Genomic DNA, 22,556 nt, shown 5'->3' on the forward strand with positions numbered 1-22,556 from the left:
TATTTATAACATACTATGATTTGCCTATTCTCTTGTTCTTATTTATTATGTTTGTAGTATACTATAGGGAGTTTCTATAATTGCATTTCATCTTGTCTCCAAAATTTTTTTCATTATTACTGAAAATGATTAAGAAAGAAAAAATATTAAATATAAATGAGAATACTGTTTGCAACTCAATTTGATAAGTCTGACACTTCGTATTTACAAATAACACTCTATTTTGAGAAATATTTTTTTTATATAACAAAAGAATTTTATAATTAGCAATTGCTACTCATCAATTTATAGGATATGCAATAACAAGTATATGTTTTCCATTTCGTTTAAACATTGATACATTGATGTAAAATTTAACAATCTGCATTTAAAAGCTCTGACACTATTTTTCATATCACTATATATAGGTTTAACCATACTAAAATCATATACAAATGAATACCGTAATTGGATATTGAACATTGCACAAATAAAATTGATTTGTAACAATTAGATCTACAAAGTGTTAATAATAAATCTACCCGAGTCATATATGTGGTAAATGAGTTTAAATATAGCAGCCAAGAACTTGCAAGCCATATTATTATTATCTAATAGAATTATATGTTTTTCCATCATCGTTTACCATCGTCGATTTCATTCTATTTTCTTTGAATTAGCCTATTGCATGAGAAATCCTCGCTCTATGTGTATCAATAATATATATAATATATAATAAGACAATAGTTAAGCACCCCCTGATATATTGCATTATTTTTTATTACCAAAAATGTTAATTTGAATATAAATATTGATTTTAAAAAGGCCAATTTTCCTCTAAAAAGATGTGACCATACAAGTTTGGCCGGTCATTAAGATATCGACGTATCATGCACGTAAACCATGCCATGCAAATAACAAAATGCAGTTTCCCCGCGCTTCAAATTTAAGTATTTAAGTCCGGCAATTAGAAAATTTTATTCACACTCGAAGCTACGAAGACGAATTTAGGAGGCTCAAAGATGGCAGATTATCGGCATGCGGTCATCAGAGTATCTTATAGAGCTATTGGACGTCAGATTGGCTACCATTATACTGTAGTCAGCAGGCTTGTGCGGAAACACATCCAAACCAAAAAAGTATCAGACCTGACAAGACCCGGTAGACCATTGGTGACATCGCAGCGTAAAGACAGGGCACTGCAACGCCTGGTTAGACTAATGTAGAGGCAGTAACTTCTCTTCCAAGGCCTACCATAAGCCCGGATTTAAAAGTGCATATTTGGGACACGTTTGGCCGTCGGGTACAGGCAACCGAACAACCTGTACAAAATTTACGTCAGTTCAATGGAAGCAGTATTGCACCGGGAATGGCGGCAAATACCACAGCAGGAAATCCGACGACTAACTGGAGGGATGAGACGCAGGTTTGAGGCCTGCATTCAATCACGTGGTGGTTTCACCCAATATTGAATACTGAACTACTGATATCGTTAACAGACTTACAATGGACGTTTTCTTGGTGAAATGACATTAGTATCATGCATAACGAACTCAGAAGGTGCATACTTAAAATGGACATATTTTAGTGATTAAACTGGACGTGTGTTAGTTTTGTGACAATCTATTCATTACATTGTCATTTTTTCGCAATTTGTTATGTATTTCTTGAAGCTAATGTTATGTCCGAACAGTCTGCAGTCCTAACAGTCTGAATTTCTATTTTTGCAAACAATTGTTCCGGGATCCCATGACTCCCATGACCCTCAACGTAATAGAATGAAATTCAAAACAGTGTAGCTGTGGCCATTGATTGACACATTAAATTCATCCATTGACTGGGACAATTTAGTGAACGTTTGTCTGTAACGACCACTGTTCACGACGTACCTACGATGGACATTTAAACTGTGGGGTCACCAAAGGTTTCTTAAAGCCTTTAATTATAAAATAATTCGAAAAATTAATCAGGAATAACCTTTATGTTTTGATTTATATAATATATATAAATTAAAACATCGTGTTATTTCTGATTAATTTTTCGAATTACTTTATTTATGTGTTGAGAACCTTTGGTGACCCCATAGTTTGAGTGTCTTTAAAAAGTACATAGTGAGCAGTGGTCGTTACATACAAACGTTCACCTAAATTTTCCCAGTCAATCAATAAATTTAATGTGTCAAACAATGGCCACAGCTACACTGTTTTGAATTTCATTCTATTTGTCAATTCGTAAAAACGTGGGGGTGCTTAACTTTATTCTTTGTGTATATATAGACAATAACTGTTTAGTGTCTTTAAATGTCAGCTGTATTAGTACGTGGCTAAGGAACAGGTGTAATGCGAGCTTCATTGAACTAAAACTCCAGTCTCGAGCCGAGTTCAAATCATGACAGCTGACACTTAATTACACTAAACAATTAATGATCATCAATTCACGTGACCATGAAAATTGACCTTAGGTCATAGGTTGAGGTCATGATCGAGATTTTGACATCAGCTTATTGTCGGATATACTCAATAACCGTAAAAGATGGCTAATAAAATGTAATGGAGAAAATGTGTGTTATATTGAGATCTACATTTGTAATGTTGGATTCAAATTTATTGGACCAACTACCGTATAGCGGGTTATTTTCGCGGGTGTAAAATTTCGCGATTTATATTGAAAAAGGTATACGAAATATTTTGGTGGAATTGTTTTTGGCGATTTTGTTCTATCCACGAAAATTTACGACCCGCAAAAATAACCCGCTATACGGTATTATGCTCCTAGGGCACCAAAACTGTTTTTCGGGCCCGAAATGATGATTTTCTGCTTATTACTCAAAAGAGGTTAGAGATAGAAAGAAACTTTCATTTGCAAAAATGTTCAGAAGATCTACAACGTAATGACAAGGTCAGAGGTCAAGGTCCCTAGCAACGACATAAAACACATGTGCAACCATATATTTTTGAACTAAGAAGGCTATGAATAATATAAATATGAAATTTTTAATACTGGAAATGACATTGTTGTCCCTAGCAACGACATACATGTATAAATCCTTAAAGTCATAAGAAACCTCAAATAAAAAAAAAATAACGCATATGGGTTTTTTTTTTTATAACGCAATGGATAGTTTTCATTTTAAAACTTATGTACATAAAATTATACTTTTTTTTGAAGAAAATTCTTTAATTTGTTCATATTTAGAAGAAGTTTACTTGCATGGATGTCCTCAACATAAACTATTATCTGTTTGTACATGTTAAACACGTGCTCAATGTCCATGCTTTTTTGTTGATGTATTTTGGTGACAATCGTTAAACTTCGGCTTCAAAACACGAACACCTGCCATATATTCACAACTACACTCACCGATTGAAAAAAAAAGTTGACGATTATTCAAAATGTATGCGAAAAAAAATGATAAATCGTGCACAGAAGACTAAGTTTATGATGTTTGTATGCATTGGTTCAAGAATTGGAATGACATTATTTTTCACCGGTTACTCGTTGCATATAATATAACTATAAATAGTACATGTGACATTTTTAATACTGTATATGCAGATTGTTGAATTTTACATCAATGTTTAAACGAAATGGAAAAGATATACGTTTAAAAATATTAAAAGATATGCAATAAAACTTTTATTACATATCTTTTAATATTTTTATCCATAGGAATGATTTTTGTCCTTAGCAAACACTTCTTATGAACTTAAAAATCCTTACCAACCATATGTTTTTGAACTAAGACCGCTATCAATAAAGGAAAAAAAGGAAAGACCTTTCAGTAGTCCATTTGCAAATTACCGATTTGATTCTGTTATTACACACTTTTTAAACAAATTACTTCCCTTTGTCAATCGTAGACTGGTTCCATACCGGACAAAATTGGCTTTTGACAATGCAAAGCATGATGAATTGAAAGTGATGTATCGGCGGTTTAACTAATTTTTCATGAAAAATAATTTCTGATGTCAAAAGTATTTAGCTAAACAACAAATTAGTGTAATTAAAAGCTTTGAAAACCTTATAGATTACTCACATGTCGCACAGGTAAATTTGCTCTTTCTGCTAGCTCTCCATTGTAAATAAAAATTAATATCCCTCATAAAGGGAGACAACAAAAAGGGGATCTCTAATTACAGGGTCAATTACGGGAATTGGCAAAAAGCCTGTTGTTTATGAGGGTTTGGATGGGATTAAATGATTAAAGAATAATGCCCTTAAAAAATGAAGATTAGAGAATAACGGGCAAAAAAAATGAAGATTAGAGAAAAAAGGAGTAATTTTTTGAAGATTAGAGAAAAAAGGGGTTATTTTTTAAAGATTAGAGAAAAAAGGGGTGAAAAATAAATGTTTACAGAATAACAGACACCCCCCCCCCCCCCCCCCCCCATCCAGACCCTCGTTTATGAACAATCGATTTTTAATGTTGTATATTGTTTTTGCTTTGAAAGTACAACTCGCATGTATTGCAATTTTTTGCATGTACAATCACACAATCAGCTGATGACGGGTACGCCGAAAAGAATATCGGGTGGTCAACCATAATTCATCGCTTAAAGTTATTTTAAAATTATGAATTTTTTCGAGATGTACGTGTACCAATGGATTATTAGTTACATAGTGTAACGTGTAACCGGGCGGGGACTTTTTGATATTTTTATCCTCGGGTTCGTACCAGTTTCCTGGAATTTGAATAAAATTGAGAATGGAAATTTGGAATGTGTCAAAAAGACAACAACCCGACCATAGAACAGACAACAGCAGAAGGTCACTAATATAGGTTTTCAATGTAGCGATAAATTCCCGCACCCGGAGGCGTCCTTCAGCTGGTCCCTAAACAAATATATATACTAGTTCAGGGATAATGGACGTCATACAAAACTCCAAATTATACACAAGAAACAAAACTTAAAAATTATACAAGACTAACAAAGGTCAGAGGCTCCTGATAAATTGAAACAGTTTGACAACACTCTTTCAGTCTGATACTTGTTTTTAACCAAATGTTTGGGACTTGGCTGATGTATCAAACTGTGCTGAAACCTAAATGTATGAAACCTATTAAAAACGAATGTCTGATAACTATTTGAACGGGTGTAAACCTTCGTAAGAAAGTTTATTCAAAAACTATGCCTATAACTGTCGGAACAACAAGATAGCACTAAGGCATGGTATGTCAGCAAACATTCACTACTGAGAAGCAAAACCTTAGCACCAGCCCTGTATGGACAATCTGTACCCAACCAACTGTCTCAGCCATACAGTCAGCAGGTTGCAAACACTTCACTTCTCTTAAACTAAACCTTCTGCCTGTTGTTAACTACTTCCATTCCAACCTTTCCGATGTTTACTGTCTTCTGCCTTCGGTACAAATAACAACTCATACAACAAATAGAAGTTTTTAACGACATTGACTGGCTATGCACGGTCGGTACAACTTAAAATGAATAAACTATTTCTTCTTCGAACGCGGACAACTTGAACTGAATTTAGCTACCCACTATTGATACTCCGAACGCGGACCTCGAATAGAGCAACCTATCAACAACTGTACGGATAAAGCATCATAAAGCAACCAAGGGTCAAAGGATGCTTTTGAAGCCGTTTTCAATGTAAAAGAGATCAAGTTAAAAAATTCATAGAGAAATCGGGGAAAAAAATAACTAGAAATATTATAATATTCTTAAATTGTAAATTCGTAACACTAGTGTGCTGATGACCTAATACGATATATATGAGATCAGTAAATTTCCATATGGGGTGATAACGAAGAGAGAAAAGATCGAATCCCCATATGGAATTTGCTGACCCCCATATATATCGTATTTGTTTACTAGCACACTATGTAACGAATTTATCTTACCAGGTTTTTAGATAAAGGCAGCAGTAGTATACCGCTGTTCGAAATTCATAACTCGATTCAGAAAAAAACAAATCCGGGTTACAAACTAAAACTGAGGGGAATACATCAAATGTAAGAGGAGAACTACGACACAACAGAAACATAACATTGAATTGTAACACACACACACAAACAAACTTATGGATTATCAAAGTGATCAAGGCGTCAATACCGTTAGTACCAAGAACCTACTTCCATTGTTCTATACAAAAACAAATGCAAATAGTAACAACTTGTTAGCTTTAAATGTGTTTTATGAATTCGTAGTCTGTTGAAACCTTTAAAATTTTCCCTCAACAGTGTATTGTTTTTATAAAACTAACCTTGTATTAAAATAAGCCTCACCTACTAACCTGATATGGAATATACACGATCTAAGCAAGCTAACCAAAGATATTTCCCTTAACTACATACTCATTGAAATCGGCTGTAAAATAATTCTTTTAAGTCATAAGAAACGAGTGACCGGTGAAAAAAAATGGTCTTCCAATTCTTGAACCAATGCATACAAACATCATAAACTTAGTCTTCTGGACACGAATTCATTTTTTTCGCATAAATTTCGTATAATCGTCAATTTTTTTTTCAATCGGTTAATGTTATTGTGAAAATATGGCAGGTAATTAAAGTTCGTGTTTTGAAGCCGAACTTTAACGATTGTCACCTGTTTGTCAACAATCAACAAAAAAGCATGGAAATTGAGCACGTGTTTAACATGTACAATCAGATAATAGTTTTTTTTAAGGAAAAAAAAACATCCATGCGTATTGCGATCACCGGATTTTTACGGGATGGGTCACACTGAGGTCACTTTGCATACGGAAAATATGTCGGGGGAATTGCTTCCTGGAATTAGAATAAAGTAAACTTCTAAATATGAATATATTAAAGAATTTTCTTCAAAAAAAAGTATACGTACATAAGTTTTATAATGAAAACTATCCAATGAGTTATAAAAAAACATATGCAATATTTTTTTAATTTGAGGTTTCTTATGACTTTAACTGTTACTCCAATACTTCACTTACCTGTTGTCATCCATCATCGACACTTTTTGCAAATTCCACTTATACTGTTAAAATTTGTCACAAAATCCGCCAATGTCAATATAGTTTATTCATATTTTATAATGGGGCCGGATCGACGTGGGCCGGATCGACTTGGGACGGATCGACTTTGGGCCGGATCGACTTGGGACCGGATCGGTTTGGGGACGGAACGACCGGATACCATCTCCACGCGGTAGCAATTTTTGACACTTTTTGCTAATTCCATTTATACTGTTAAAATTTGTCACAAAATCCTCCAATGTCAATATAGTTTATTCATATTTTATTATGGGGCCGGATCGACGGTTTGGGGACGGAACGACCGGATACCATCTCCACGCGGTAGCAATTTTTGTATTTAGATTAGACATAATTTAGTTTTCCATATCATTACAAATTTAAGCAACCCATGTCCTAAACATTTATTCAATTTTCCATATTTATATCTTTCAGCAACACTTGATGAACAGACTTATGGTGTAACTATTTACCTTGAAGGTTTAACAAAAGATCAGGTACATACAATTGAACCATGCTGTGATAAATTGGCACCCATATCCAAAATCATTCAGATATTTTAGATACGTTAGAATCCTCTATTTAGTTGCGTCTTTATGTTTGTTGTAAAGAATATGTTTTTTACAACAAATTTATGTTCTTTATTCTTCAGATTGCCTAGTACAATTGTGCTTCACTGTCCCAGCTCCAGTGACATATCCATTTACAATTATTATATAAGTATCTAGGTAAATACTCAGAATATATAATAAAACATTACATTAGGCCACACCAATTTGATCCCTTGTTCGACGGACCCGCCCGCACCTACTTTTTTCAAAACAGAATTTTTTTATTTTTTTTTTATATTCCCGCTTTCCGCATCCGGAATTGTAATCATGTCCATTTCCCGCACCGTTTTTTTTTCTAATATTATAAAAAGATATCAACATTTGTTAAATCACAGTCTAACCTGTATATAACGGACATAACGATTTTAAGGGGGTTCGCGGGTCTAAATCATTTATATAGGATTTCTCTATATTTTTCTATAAATGAACTTTATCTTATACTTAATAGAAAAATAAAATAAAAAAGTGGGGTCACCGTTCATTTGCGCTCACAATCTGCCTTCGAAAGAAGCATACATTTTTGTAAAGGTGTGTTTTTTCTGTTGAAGTAATAGGAGAAATAAAGGTTATATCGAAATAAAAAAAAGAAATTTATTACAGAAATCGCTATTATTTTACAATAATTTAGTTTAAGTACCGCTTATATGGAAATTATATTAAAAAAGATGGGTCACCGATGATTTGAAAAAGATATTTCAATTTTAGATCCCAAAAAGGGCATTTTTCCACCAAAGGGAGATAATTTGGAACTTTTTCAATGATGTATACATTTTGAAAGTCATCTGGGGCCAACACGAATTGATTGTTTTGAATGATTTTGTACCATATGATAAAGTAACAACAACAAAAGGAAATAAATAAAATTTGTAATGAAAAACAAATGTTTGATTTTTTTCTGAAATTTTTATACCCTCGAGCCTCCTTAATCATAACGTAGCAATACACAGTTAGGAAAAAAACTTAAAATTGACACTCATAATTTTTAAACACCCTCTTTCCCCTCCTGTCTAACAAAGAAGGCTTTATGTGTGTGTTATGCATGTATATACTTATAGAAAGAGAATCTTCCATAGATTTGATTTCTAATGGTCATAAGGGTGAAATATAATCCCTCTTGGGTGTAACCATGGCAACAATCTGCATTTCTTAGATACAAAATATAGCAAAAAAGGGGGGTGAACATGTCACAAAAGTCTCCAAAATTTGGTCTAAAGGAAAATTTCAATCAATTACAGTAATACCTTTCCTGAATCCATAGGTTTATATCTATCAAGTGGTCCCCAAAAAATCATATGCTTATCTGCTCGTTTTTCCATAAAATTGAATTGAAAAGATCGAGCGCAAAATCTTTGTTGATAAACACTACAATAATGTATGGACCTATGAACGGTACGGATAGGAAAATACGGACTGTCAATCATATAAATGGCCTATAAAACATGTTAAAAACAATCTTAATGTTCATATAAACCCACTAAGAAGGCTATATTATTCTTCAATTATCTAAAAATCAATTTTATTGTACAAAAACTTTCATATTTAAAAAATTCACAGGGGCCATAATGCGAAACTAAACTTCTAACTGTGTATTGCTACCTAAAACCACCCCACCACACTGTGTAAATATCTGTGAGAATATTTGTTTCAGCATGAAACCTGGAGTGCTCCGATAAAAAGTTATAACAGCGGGTATTTCCGTGAAGAACAAAAAATTAGTTTCTTTCCCCCTTACTTTTATTCCCTATCAAAAAATGTTCGTTGTTAGAATAAAGTACAAAGAACTTCTGAAGGATTTGCCTTCAACTGCAATTATATTGTATGCTGGCGAAACAAAACTATCCATAGCCGCTGCATGTTTATGCACCTGTCCTGATTGATTCAGGAGCATGTCGTTCAGCAGTTATCGTTTGTTGATGTTGTTCATTTGTATTTTCCTTTTGGATATATAAATTAGATCGTTGGTTTTCCTGTTCGAATTGTGTACGCTAATAATTTTGGGGTCCTTTATAGCTTGCTGTTTGGTCTGTATCAAAGCCCTATGTAAAAGGCCGTACTTTGACCTGTGTTTGTTATTATCAGGTTGAGAACACCCCTCCCTCAGACAAGGGGTCATTTGACTGATGTAGAAAAGAAAATAGAAATACCAAGGATTTGTATAGTTCTTCTATACAAAACCTTTGAACACTTAAAATTTTGTACTCAAAAAGAGGAGAGTTACATCATATTTTAAAAAAAAATTCTAAAAGAGAGGTCCACTTATTTTGAATAATATTAAACTGTTAAAGTAAATGTGTTAACATGGTTAAAGACCAGGAATATTACTAAATTCTTGGACATGTTTGGCCATTTAATACCAGATAGATATATAGTTCTATGAGAAAATATGAGCCCTTTTGTACAAACAAATATATTATAACTTATATTGATCCCTCATAAAACATATAAAAGGGATATTTATAACATTAAGGGGTTGCCCCCAAACTGATTATGATTTGGATGGAGAATTGTCTCATTGTTAGTCACACATACATAGACCAGATTTAATTATTTCTTGGTGAACAGGGGGAAAATACTTCAGAAATTAAAGAAATGTTAAAGTACAAGTGATAAATCAAGTTTTAATATTGTCAAAACCTATTATTTTATGTTTACAAAAAAAAATTATAATCGCTCGCCTTTACTTTTCAAGCTTCGCCTCAAAAATTTGCAAATTAAATATTTTTTTATTAAAATTTTCAAATCGCTCGCTCGCCCCAAATTTTGAAGTCCAAAAATCCGTAGAACAAGAAATTAAATTGGTGTGGCCTTAACTATAATTTTTTTACATCTCGATGACCTTGAGGTCATTTCGATGTATTGCTATCGCCTAGATTTCCATTATGTAAATTAGTTTTGGGTTTGTAATCGATCTATAAATATGATACTCCTTATCGTTTGATATAAATGTAATAGGATTCTTGGACAGAATAAAATGATTCGTCAACTTTCAGATGTTTTATTCATACGACATAAATAAATTAACCCTGAAAGTACACAAATAACAAAACGTGAATACATAGACAGTACAGTGTACAAAGGGATATAACTCTAAATCATAAAACGGAAAGTACATGTATAGATGTAACACCACTAATTCAGGCCCGGCCTGAAAGCACATACCAGAAAGTAGTACATATTTAACACAAAATAGTTCCTAAGCATGAGTGTACCTTTCAAAATATGTAGAATATTTAGGTATTTTTAGTATCAAATGAAATCTGAAGCACTGGTGATCATTGTAGAACACTTTTGGACTTTTAATTTTAATATTTAAAAAAACTGCACCAAATTTTCAAAAGAGGGTACATTTTGTCTGAAGTCGAAGTACCTGTTTTGGTACATCCGAAGTTCCAGGAACCAGTTCTTTCTTATATGCCATTAAAGGTATGTTGATTTTTCTAGTACAAGACATCATAAAGTGTTGCTTTGAAATGCAGTGATTTCCACTTTATTTGAACTTCAAACAAAAGAGGTGTGCCTGCTAGAAACGGAGGAATTTAACATAGAAAGCAATGGGACCATAAATTAGTGGTGTACTTCCTATACAGTCAGGATCCTACTTCGTCAAAATTATCTCCCCATTACGCCAGTTCATTTTCACAATCGTAGAAATGGAAGCCATTGTAGCGATGACGCGCTACAAATTTTGCTCTTGGAAACCGATAAATTTATCCACATTGCACCAATACGATCCTTATATGTCAGTTATATTTTAAAAGACAAATGTATCAACTAGCTAATGAGCATCAGTTAATGATCTTGTCTGCATTGATTCAACTTAAAACTATTGTCTGATCGGTTGTCAGGTGGAATTCTCGAAAAATCATAAACATTTAAAAAAATTCCAATTAAATATTTCGTGGAAGGGAAGACTAGATTTTTTTTAGTGGTTGAAGACTATAAACCCTAATTATCACACACAAAAAAATAGAATTTTTCGAAGATATGCATTTTCATCATCCAACTTGTAAGACTGTCGTCAAGTACTTTCAGTAGAAAAATAGCTATTCGAACACACCTTCTCTGTTTTTGTGACTCATTAGATAGGTATTTCACTTGACCCATATATTTCATCTTTTAGTACTGTTATTTTTTGTGTTATAAAGTCAAATGTAGCTTTATTATATAAAAATGATAGAATCTGAAGCGAGACGATGTATGAAATATTCTTACTTTGTACGATATCAAGACAAAATACTCAACTCAAACACGCCCTAACATAAATAGGTGCACTCGATTTTCTCTTTCGATACAATTGGTACCTATTTTTTGGAATTTTTTCTTCAGACACATAATGGAAGGGCAGACACGAAAATTACTGAACTAATAGATTGACATGTTTTCCGTCCGTGGTATTTTTTTCAAAAAAATCGGAGGTTATGCATTTTCGTCATCCAACTTGAAAGATACCCATGTCGTCGACTTGATATCTAATTGTTCTGCTTAACTATGCACTAGATAAATTGAAAACTTATGCAAATGGTGTTTTTGAAATAAAACACCTCATTATTGAGAAGAAAATTGCAGTTTTGTTTGTTTCTATTAACTTTTAAAAAATTTGTCACTATAGTAAACAATGCAGTAAACATTTATCGCCTTCTCTAATAAAGAGCTTCGATTCTTTTGTTCTATTTCAACCTGGTTTCCGACTGTATAAAATACGATTAACTAGCTCTTTTCTGTAAGAATACAACCAATACGATTTAAGTGTTGTCACTGACTGACTAATGAACCAGAACAATAGAGTAGAACTGTACTAAGAAGATATAAGAGAATAGAAGAATTGATGAACTCTTAATAAACATATAATAAAACTACTAATTAATATTAATTATTCTAAAAAAACATATATTAATGCTAAACACTCTACCACATAAATACATCTCTTCAAGGAAAACTGATAAAAATATATTTGTTTACAACATAAATTGATAATATGAAAATGTTTTGTAGTTAGATATGTATATATATATCAGTAAAAAAATCATTGATAAGATCAATGCACACGTACCGAAAACTTGTGTTAAAGCATGCGAAAGAATATCTCAAATAACGTTTTGCAACAATACCGGCAAGGACCGGTACCTCTGTAATTGATTTTGCGGGAAAATATGAATAAAATTGAGAATGGAAATGGGGAATGTATACTCGTATCCAATCTTTTAGAAAAATCGAATGTTTACAGAAAAGTGTCCACCTTGCACTTGCGTTGCACTATTATTAGAATAGTAGAATAGAATGATATATACAAGTGGATGGAAATCATATTTACATGTAACTGTTATTTTAATATGATATATAACAACAGACCAGTGTATACTGATTTGTATCACTACACTAAAACAGTTATTACGGCGAAGTTGCATTTCCTGTCATTTATTCATCATCCACCCACGATTGCTGAGAAAAAATGTATCTCTATACATTAATCTCAGTTTCAAGTAAAGATATATGTGATTTTTTTTCTGAGACAAGTGCTTTTGACCATCCACAGGAACTTGTGGTCATCCGATGTTCAGTACTTCAGTACTTTGATTTTTCTGTTGTATTTTTTTTAAATGAAACTCGTGTTATATACAAGGTTGTTCAGTGCTTCGTGTTTTTGATTTCGCCCAAGTACATCTCATTCTTATTTGTTCAATGGGAAAAAAATAAAGATGGCAAACACATCGTCAAGGCTAAATAACTCTTAACTGACACAATTAAAATTGTCCAACCCATTAATAGACTATATATTCCCTAATATTCACAAAATGTGGTATTACTCACGTTATATTACAATTATGAAATATTTCCTGATGTCAATATATTGTTTTACAACCATTTTGTGTCCTTTGAATGACATCTATTAATGTTTTTTTTTTCGCCTTTTATCCAAAAATTTGCAATGCGTATTTATAAGCACAAATACCACATAATATCGCGACGCCTGTTAGTTTTACTGACAATTGGATAGACTTTGAAATGTTTTTACAGATGGAAAATGTTCTAGGATAGATATAATTTTGCCAGACTTATTACTTTTCTTTTTTATTTGGTTCTTATAATAAGCCAAAAATCATGGCTGTATACTTAACAGAATTTAACATTTAAATTGTGCGTTTTACTCTGAACAGACGTATAACCGACCCGATTAACAGACAAACCGCCCGTATAGCCGCATACGCAATATAGATTAACCGACCAATCTCTTGGGTAGCCAAGTGACGGCCGTGAAGTTCGCAATGCCTTATTAATAATTTCTAAATTAATTTATGAAATTTTAGAAACTGGTACATGTGTGTTTATGTTTGAATCATTATTATTTTTATACCTTTAGGGATCTATTTTTTCTCCGTCTCACTTTCTATTTAACACCACCCTCAACATGCCCAAATTGACACGATTTTCAATTGAAAGAAATGTTATTCTCCAAACACATGGCCATGTAAACACTGACTGATATGATTTCTAATTCAATTGAATTAATAATTCAAATTTAGCATAAAATTGTTCTAAGGTTCACGTATTGTCTTTTTTTTTGTAAACATGTTACATGTATAAATGTTGCAGGAATATGGTTATACTATAGCGAAATCATGTTGCTATTTCTTTTATATCAATATTTTATATTGTATTACAGCTGAATAGTGTGGAAACTCCATTTAAACAACTGGTTGCAGACATTGTCAATACATACTGTAATTATAATGCATCAAATGTCCAACAGTGTTGCCAGACGAGTAGCAGTTATTCGTAAGTTTTTGATGGTTACCATCCTATTTTCTGTATGGCCAACCAGTTATCTGTTGTGATTATTGATTTTAAGAATGGGTCAAGGATTTTGATTGAAATTATTACGGGCGATATCGACATTTAAAGTGTGTCAAACGTTGCAATTTTCACAAGAAATGTTATGCGTTTATAAAAACAAAACATATATTCAAAAAGTCATTATATGTGTTCATAAAATAAAATAAAAATATAATATACAGTGCATGTGTGAAATACTGATAATACATGTACATTAACAAGGAAGAGAGACTTTCACATTAACATTAAGTTATCGACATAATTTTTCTAAAACTGTGTTTGGATTTTTCCAACAAAATTCTGGTAAATATTTTTGTTTCATAAACAAAAGATTTAAATACTCGTCGTCGATTTCAGCCGCGCCACATATACGACACAATCTATGATTTCTAGACAGATTGTGCCATCTCCCTGCCTCGACTGGTAGACGGTGGCTACCACACATAAAACAAAACATAACATTACATTACAATTCAGTGGTAAAATAGATATAAACTGTTCAAACTTAAATTCTGTTTTAAATATTCTATAACATATACCTTAAGATGTAGAATTCATATTTTCATACCATTCCTGTATAAATTGGTCCTTTAATTTTTGTTCTACATATTTAGAAATCCACAAAGCAGAAAAAGTACCCTGTTGATTCCAAATGTTTAACATTCCACAATTGTCTAATGTGGGTTTTTTTTTATAAAACGTAACCATTTACTCTCCAAACCATAATTATTAGATTAAATAAATAACAGCTTATATAAAAGTGAGAAGACTTTACATTCTTCTCTATGTAAAAGACGACACCATAATTTTTCATACGAACTCTTACGTTAAATTAAATGGGGTATCTTCCCAACTCTCCGTAAATCATAAACTTTGGAGTAGATTGTTTCAAATTTAGTATAAGTTTGCAAAATCGCAAATGTACTTTTTCGAGTAACTCCAAGTTTTCAAAACCCAAAATTTCACATCTATACAAAAGTATCGGTAAAATAGTTTTCAGTTTTGTCAAACATATATATTATTGACATTCAATAGATAAATTGATTTGTTTTACATTTTTATAGCAATTCATATATTGCTTTTGTAGCATTTCCATATCAATATTTTCTTGTCTTTAATATACTCATCATATATATATATATAATAGATACCAGTATCACAATTTTATATTTACGCCGGACGCGCGTTTCTTCTACAAAAGATTCATCAGTGACGCTCGATTGACACCACCATGATATTGAAAATAAACTAATTGAAAATCTATAAACAAGCTAAATTGATATTTTGTTCGTTTGTAATTTATTTTAGATTTAATTTCCTTTCCATTTAGGTCGAATCCAAGTAATCCTGTAACCTTTACTACCAGCAATAACATAGCATTCGGTAGTGGAACTCCACTGGAGATCAATAATCTTCTTGCAGTGATGATAGTTATTAAATACGAATCTAACAATGCCTTGTGTAGAGCAGCGCTAGCTTCTGTTGGACGAAGAAGAAGATCTGTAATACTTGGCGAGCTAGAGCTAGCACTACCTCAAGATATATTTGAACAAATCATAGCAAACCCAGATTTGTAAGTATATCATCGATGCCTTTACATTGTAGGAAATAAAATTGCTATTGATGCACTATTACTAGTCCAAATAAGAATGATGTCTTTCCAGGTTAATAAATGTATTATATTTGTTTTGCAAGCCCCAGTCATACTAGACCACGATCGCACCACGCTCACGCAGTATGAGCGGCATGGGAATGTAAATTTTTTATTCATTTACGTTGCTACTACGTCCTCGTTGCGCTTCTACAACGATCCCGCGCTTGTACAACGAACCCGCTACGATTATTCCACGTTCTCACCACGCTTATTCTGAGACTTCACTACGATTATCTCGGATCATTCTACGTTCATCACGTCCTCACTACGACCATACCACGATTTATCGGATTGCAACAAGATCTTACCACGATTCTAATGCGATTAAAGCACGCTCTTTCTAAGACCAAACGACAATCATACCACGTACGTACCAACGTTACGCACGCTCGGTTCCTACAACCCTAGGATTTAAAACAGAATCTTCGAAATTTCCTCCACAAAACAAAATAAAAATGTTAGCAAACACGAACCACTATTAAAGCAAAATCAATATATGTTTTAAATTATGTTTTTATAGCTTTTGATCACATACCTAGTAATATCTAGTATATATTTGAGGAGTAAAATAACAAAAACGTTGTGCACGATGTTCCTACAACACGCCGTTACATTAAAAATGCGACGTCAAAGAGGGTTTTTGACTTTGATTAATTTTTGCAAGTTTTATTCAGTTTTTTTATATGTTGTTGGTTGATTCTGGTTCTGTTCTTTTTGTGATATCGTTTTATCATAAATTACCTCAAGTTGTGGAAATCGATTTAATAATGTTTACCTTTTAAGTTATTTCACCTAAAAAGGCAATGCTTGCTGTCGCAAGTAATGTAGGAAGAAAAAATTGGACGGAAGTACATGTATACGGTTTCCATAAATAATGTGCAAAACTGTTATCATAGGATGTTTAACTTTCATGGTGCATATCATCTGTTAATGTAAAATTTCTATATCTTAATTCAACCCCAATACAAATATATCTGACACTCAGCAAGTAAATCGAAACATTTTTAACCTTGATTATAATTGTATTTTCCTTGTCACATAATTTGTCGAAATACACCCCTCCAATTTCTTGAATCTTGGCTTGAGAATTATTTTCTATGTCTTCTAAAGTTGCTTGCTTAAATTGTTTAACTTCTGATATTTATTTTAAAATATAGTAATCTACTCCTGAAGTTGTCCGTAAAAACGGCTAATATAATCCCGGGATTTATTAATTCAATGAAACGGTTTTCGTCGCTGTTTTGGATTGGTCTTTCAATTACCTCAATTTCATGCACAAGTTAATATTGACGAAGAAATTCCGACTTCGCTAGTACATGTTATACATGAAATACGGTACTTTCAGTTATACCATGAATAGCAGGACAAATTGCAAAGTAAAACATTCCGTGGACTTGTATTAAGTCTTTTAATATAATTGGCGAATGCACCTTACTGCACTGACGACTTTGAATGATCTATTTCGTAGTCCTTCCGCAACATAAATTAAAATTCGCATTTTACATTTAGAGGATTATCTTGGTGTTTCCAATTTTTCTTTGCAAAAGTTGAACGAAATTCATGTAAGAAGATTTAATTTCCCTTTTCACGATGTTTTTAAATAAATCGATAAAAGCTATAAACGATAAAAAAAAAAATTGCAAAATTTAACCTGTGTCGAATCTATGTTCCGGCCGGAGTCTATACATGTAGCAACATGCACTATTCTTTTTTTTTTGGCAGCCATCAACATCTTTTTCCAAATTTCACCAAACGATTTGTTTTACAGCTTTTACATTAATGCTAGCAAGACAAATCTTTGTTTGGCTTGCTTGCTTTGTTTGTATCAGTTTTTGCTCAAGCATGGTAATTAAGATAGGCGGGGCTTCAGCTTGTATACATCATACTTAGATTTTATTGGACGTTATGTCTGAGGTTAAGGACTCTTAATTTTAAAACATCACATGACAAATATTCTCACATGTTTTCTCACCTGTAAAAATACAATAATTTGTCAATGAAAGAAAAATATAAACTTTTTTCTTGTATGAGGCTGAGAAACTGGCTTTCAACATTAATTGACCTAATATTGTTTTTATAACATATCAATCTATTAGTTCAGTCAGTTATTTCCATGTCTGTCCTTCGATTATGCAACTCGAGAAAATACTCCAAAAAATGGGAAACAATTGTATCGAAAAGAGAAAATCGAGTGCACCTTTTTTATGTTAGGGTGTGTTTGAGATGAATATTTTGTCTTGAAAATGTACAAAACAAGAGTATTTGATACATCATCTCGCTTCAGACTCTATCATTTTATATAGCAAAGCTACAGGTTGACTTTATAACATAAAAAAAATACTAAAAGTACTCAAAGATGAAATATAGGGGTCAAGTGAAATACCTATCCAATGGATCACAAAATCAGAGTAGGTGTGTTCGAATAGCTATTTTACTAAAAGTGGTTGACGATAGTCTTTAATAGAAATATTGTATTGTATTGTATTGTATTTAAGTTGGATCTCTGAAAAAAAAATGTCTTCCGTTTCTACGATTGTGAAAATGATCTGGCGTAATAGGAAGATAATTTCGACGAAGTAGAATCCTGTCTGTATTGTATATTTACAGGTAAGGAAACATGTGAGAATATGTGTCATGTGATGTTTTAAAATTTAGTGTCCTTAACCTCCAACATAACGTCCAATAAAATTTAAGTATGATGTAAACAAGCTGAAGCCCCGCCTATCTTAATTACCATGCTTGAGCAAACATTGATACAAACAAAGCAAGCAAGCCAAACAAAGATTTGTCTTGCTAGCATTAATGTAAAAGCTGTAATTATCACTGGTATTAAAGAGATAATAGTAACTGCAATTACGATTATCCCAATATGGCGACGGTAGATATAGGTAAAATCTTTACACTCGTTTTTCTTAAATGTAGCATGTTTTTGTCAATAGTTACTCAGCTGCAAGGTTTATCTATACCATTACATCATATTTGAATCGTAACGGTGCACTGGAATTGTCTAAGAGCTGTGAAAATAGCCGTTGAAAAATTCGGGATGATAATCGTAACTCTATGGTATTTTTCTTCTTTGATAATCGTAATTTTCTTTATATGATAATAGTAACTGAAACATAATAAATGTGTCTTTCAGCATTTCAATGGTATTTTGTGTGTTAAAAATGTAAATGCCCAGTTAAACGATGACATTAACGCATATAAAAATAAATGAAGAAACTTACAGGTTGATATCTAGGATAAATTTACCTATATATCTCTAATTGATGAGAAAAAGGATGGATTAGCTATATCCCATATTCCATAAGTGCAATCCTTTCAATTCATTGCTCAAAATGAAAGTCACGTATACCACATTTTCATATGTCAAAAAAGATATATGCCTGTTTCATTGATTTCAGGAAGGCATTTTATACTATTAATAGAGATGCCCTCTTTTACAAATTGTCTTATTACAACATAGATGGTCCCTTTTTTTAGTATAATGAAAGATATGTATAAAGAGGTTTTGTAATTGGTAAAGATCTCGGAAGGTATCACTGATTTTTTAAATTCCTCAGTTGGGGTAAAACAAGGGTGTATTTTAAGCCCTACATTATTTTCTTTATATATTAATGATTTACCATCTATTTTTGACTCAACATGTGAACCACCCAAGTTAAATGATAATGATATATCATATCTGTTATACGCTGATGATTTAGTTCTTATCAATAAATTCAGCCGTCCATATTTTTCCTTTGGATTCACTTTTTTCTATTTTATACTGATATATGATTTTAAAAATTAAATTCAAATGTTTTGATCAAATTCCCATGTATTTTAGGACGTTTCTTTAAACAGTGTGGATGGTAAAGGATCTAGAATAGTTACCAGTTTATTGTTACTATTGTTTATTGTCACTTTTGTTTTTTGTTACTTTTGTTTATTGTTACTTTTGTTTATTGTTACTTTTATTTTTTGTTTTTATTAGCCTTCCTATAGTCTTACGAAGCATTTGACAGACGAAAAAAAACACAAATATGTATATTGATAAATTACATCAAAGGGCCAAACATGTAGATTATCACAGTCGGAACTGGTTTAATTACAAAGATTTTTATAGATTTTAAAACAAATATTTTGTGCTTCAGAAAAATGCATGAAAATTAGGAAAGGCTAATTTATGTTTTCATTTAATAGAAAAGTACTAATTATATGGCAAATATGCAAATACAAAAATGTTCCTTGTTTAGTACCTTCAATATTTTTCTCTACAATATCTTCCATGCATATGTATGCAGCATACTTTTCATATACCGAATATTTATGAATCTTTAATAAGTTTGTTTCTAATTTTGCGGAATATGCGTTATTTTATTCTCATCTTTGCAGTCATTCTTTGAATAAGTATTTCTTGTAAGAAAATTTAAAGCTACATCAATTTTATTTTTTGATTTTCGGGCTTTTGGCCAAACTATAAAAGAACACAAATCCATGTTTGTCAATGAACTCCACGTTACTTAATTTCATAATACACAAAGAATCCCATTTAGGGCCAAACATTCTCTAGTCTTATATAGCATTAAATGTTTTAAGGATGTCATATTATCATAATTCAAAATTGAATTTGTGTTGTTTATAGTTTATATCTGAGATACTGAAATTTCAGTGACAGTCATGAAGTAGCTAATATGAATAAAAAGATGTGGTATGTTTGCCAATGAGACAACTTTCCACAAGAGACCAACATGACTCAGAAATTAACAAATATAGGTCACCGTACGGTCTTCAACAATGAACAAAGCCCATACCGCATAGTCAGCTATAAAAGAAATGACACTGTAAAACACTTTTCAAAGTTATCCCTTGTTCATCATAACTTTTAAGTTGTGATATCATCCATGAAAAATGATCGAAGTGACATGAAAACTGTAGCCAATAATTTCTCGTCAAACGGTTTTTGACGAATACTAAATGTCTTTCCTACTTCGTTATGGCATAATAGGGTATGTTCTAGAATTAAATCAGCAGTGGCTTCCCGGGGGCAGAAATAGCACATATAACCACCTACAATAAAATAATTTAAACAATATTAACTATATTTACTATTTACTTCAGGATAAATTATTTTTTGTTTACTGTCTTAATCAGAAATCTGATGTAAGGTGACACATGCGTGTCGCCTGACAATTATTGTCATGTATCATAATTTCCATCGCTCATTCACATATTTTGTAGCATACCTAGTTTAATAAATTTCTGTATATTAACAAAGTTCGTGTTTTCCCATTTCCAAATTTCTTGAAGCTTGTTCACCCTTCCAATTTTATAATATACTAGTATGTAGCTGTTTTCATAAGAACAATTAATTATATATGCATAAAAAGAAATGTCATAAGATGTTGGGACGTTTCGTAAATAATTCATCGCCATAATTCCATAATATGCTATCAGATATACGTTTTTAGTGTCAATATCAATAAAACAGTTTCCAGTTACGATTATCGTTTTTATTTTTAAATACCATAATTACGATTATCTTTTTTCCGAGTTACGATTATCATCCCGAATTTTTCAACGGCTATTTTCAAAGCGCTTAGACAATTCCAGTGCACCGTTACGATTCAAATATGATGAAATGGTATAGATAAACCTTGCAGCTGAGTAACTATTGACAAAAACATGCTACAATTAAGAAAAATGAGTGTAAAGATTTTACCTATATCTACCGTCGCCATATTGGGATAATCGTAATTGCAGTTACGATTATCTCTTTAATACCAGTGATTATCATGAACATTTGATTGAAACTTTAGGACATGTAACATCGAGAATTAGCGTTTTTCGGATTTTTAGACGTTTTTAGACGTTTGGACAAAATGGCTACCGTTTTGTAATGTGTTGAAAAAAATTATTCCTTTAAGACCCAAATATGTAGTTAAAAAGAAAAGAATGTTGGCATTTTGTACTCTTCGTGTATCTAACTTTTGTTTTGATCAATTATGAATAACTTATTGAAATATCAGTTAAAAAATACGCGTTAACTGCTTTGAAAAATGAAATATCAACTTGGACAAAATGGCTACCTCTTGAAAAACGACTGTGTAGAGAAGATTTTATAAAATCTGCAATATTTGAACTCACGAACAATGAGGCAAATATTTGTACTTTTGGTAGATGTTATTATTGTCTTACTCTTTTTATTCGTTTTCCGCTATATCTACTTATAAAATTCACTTTCAGTCGTTAAGTTACCGAAAAACGTCGTTGGACATTTTTCTTATTCTAGCTTAATATGCGGCCACCGAGTCAAATGAAATTTGGCAAAATAACGGCTTAAACGCCACAAAGAACCGACACATGCCGTTGTTCCTGCCAAGTTTCCGGAAGATCAGAGAATAAGAAATATGACCACTATACATAAGAGTCAAAACATTTTTTCATAAATGTAACGTTGGACATCCGTTTTTTTCACATAGCTTTGTTATTTGAATCCTAAAATATACTAGATATTACTTAGTATATGA

At 32.1% G+C, this 22,556-nt stretch overlaps 1 protein-coding gene across 1 annotated transcript in view; it reads left to right on the forward strand.

Annotated features, from left to right (window-relative positions):
* LOC139522339 (uncharacterized) overlaps positions 1-22,556 on the forward strand; it is a 161,064-nt gene that overhangs the window by 113,837 nt on the left and 24,671 nt on the right. The window contains exons 7-9 of the mRNA XM_071315903.1: positions 7,384-7,445; positions 14,221-14,333; positions 15,721-15,963. Coding sequence (XP_071172004.1) covers positions 7,384-7,445; positions 14,221-14,333; positions 15,721-15,963 — 418 coding nt within the window. The remainder of the gene's footprint in view (positions 1-7,383; positions 7,446-14,220; positions 14,334-15,720; positions 15,964-22,556) is intronic.

Source organism: Mytilus edulis, chromosome 1 (assembly GCF_963676685.1).
Source record: "Mytilus edulis chromosome 1, xbMytEdul2.2, whole genome shotgun sequence".
Taxonomy (NCBI): Eukaryota; Metazoa; Mollusca; class Bivalvia; order Mytilida; family Mytilidae; genus Mytilus; species Mytilus edulis.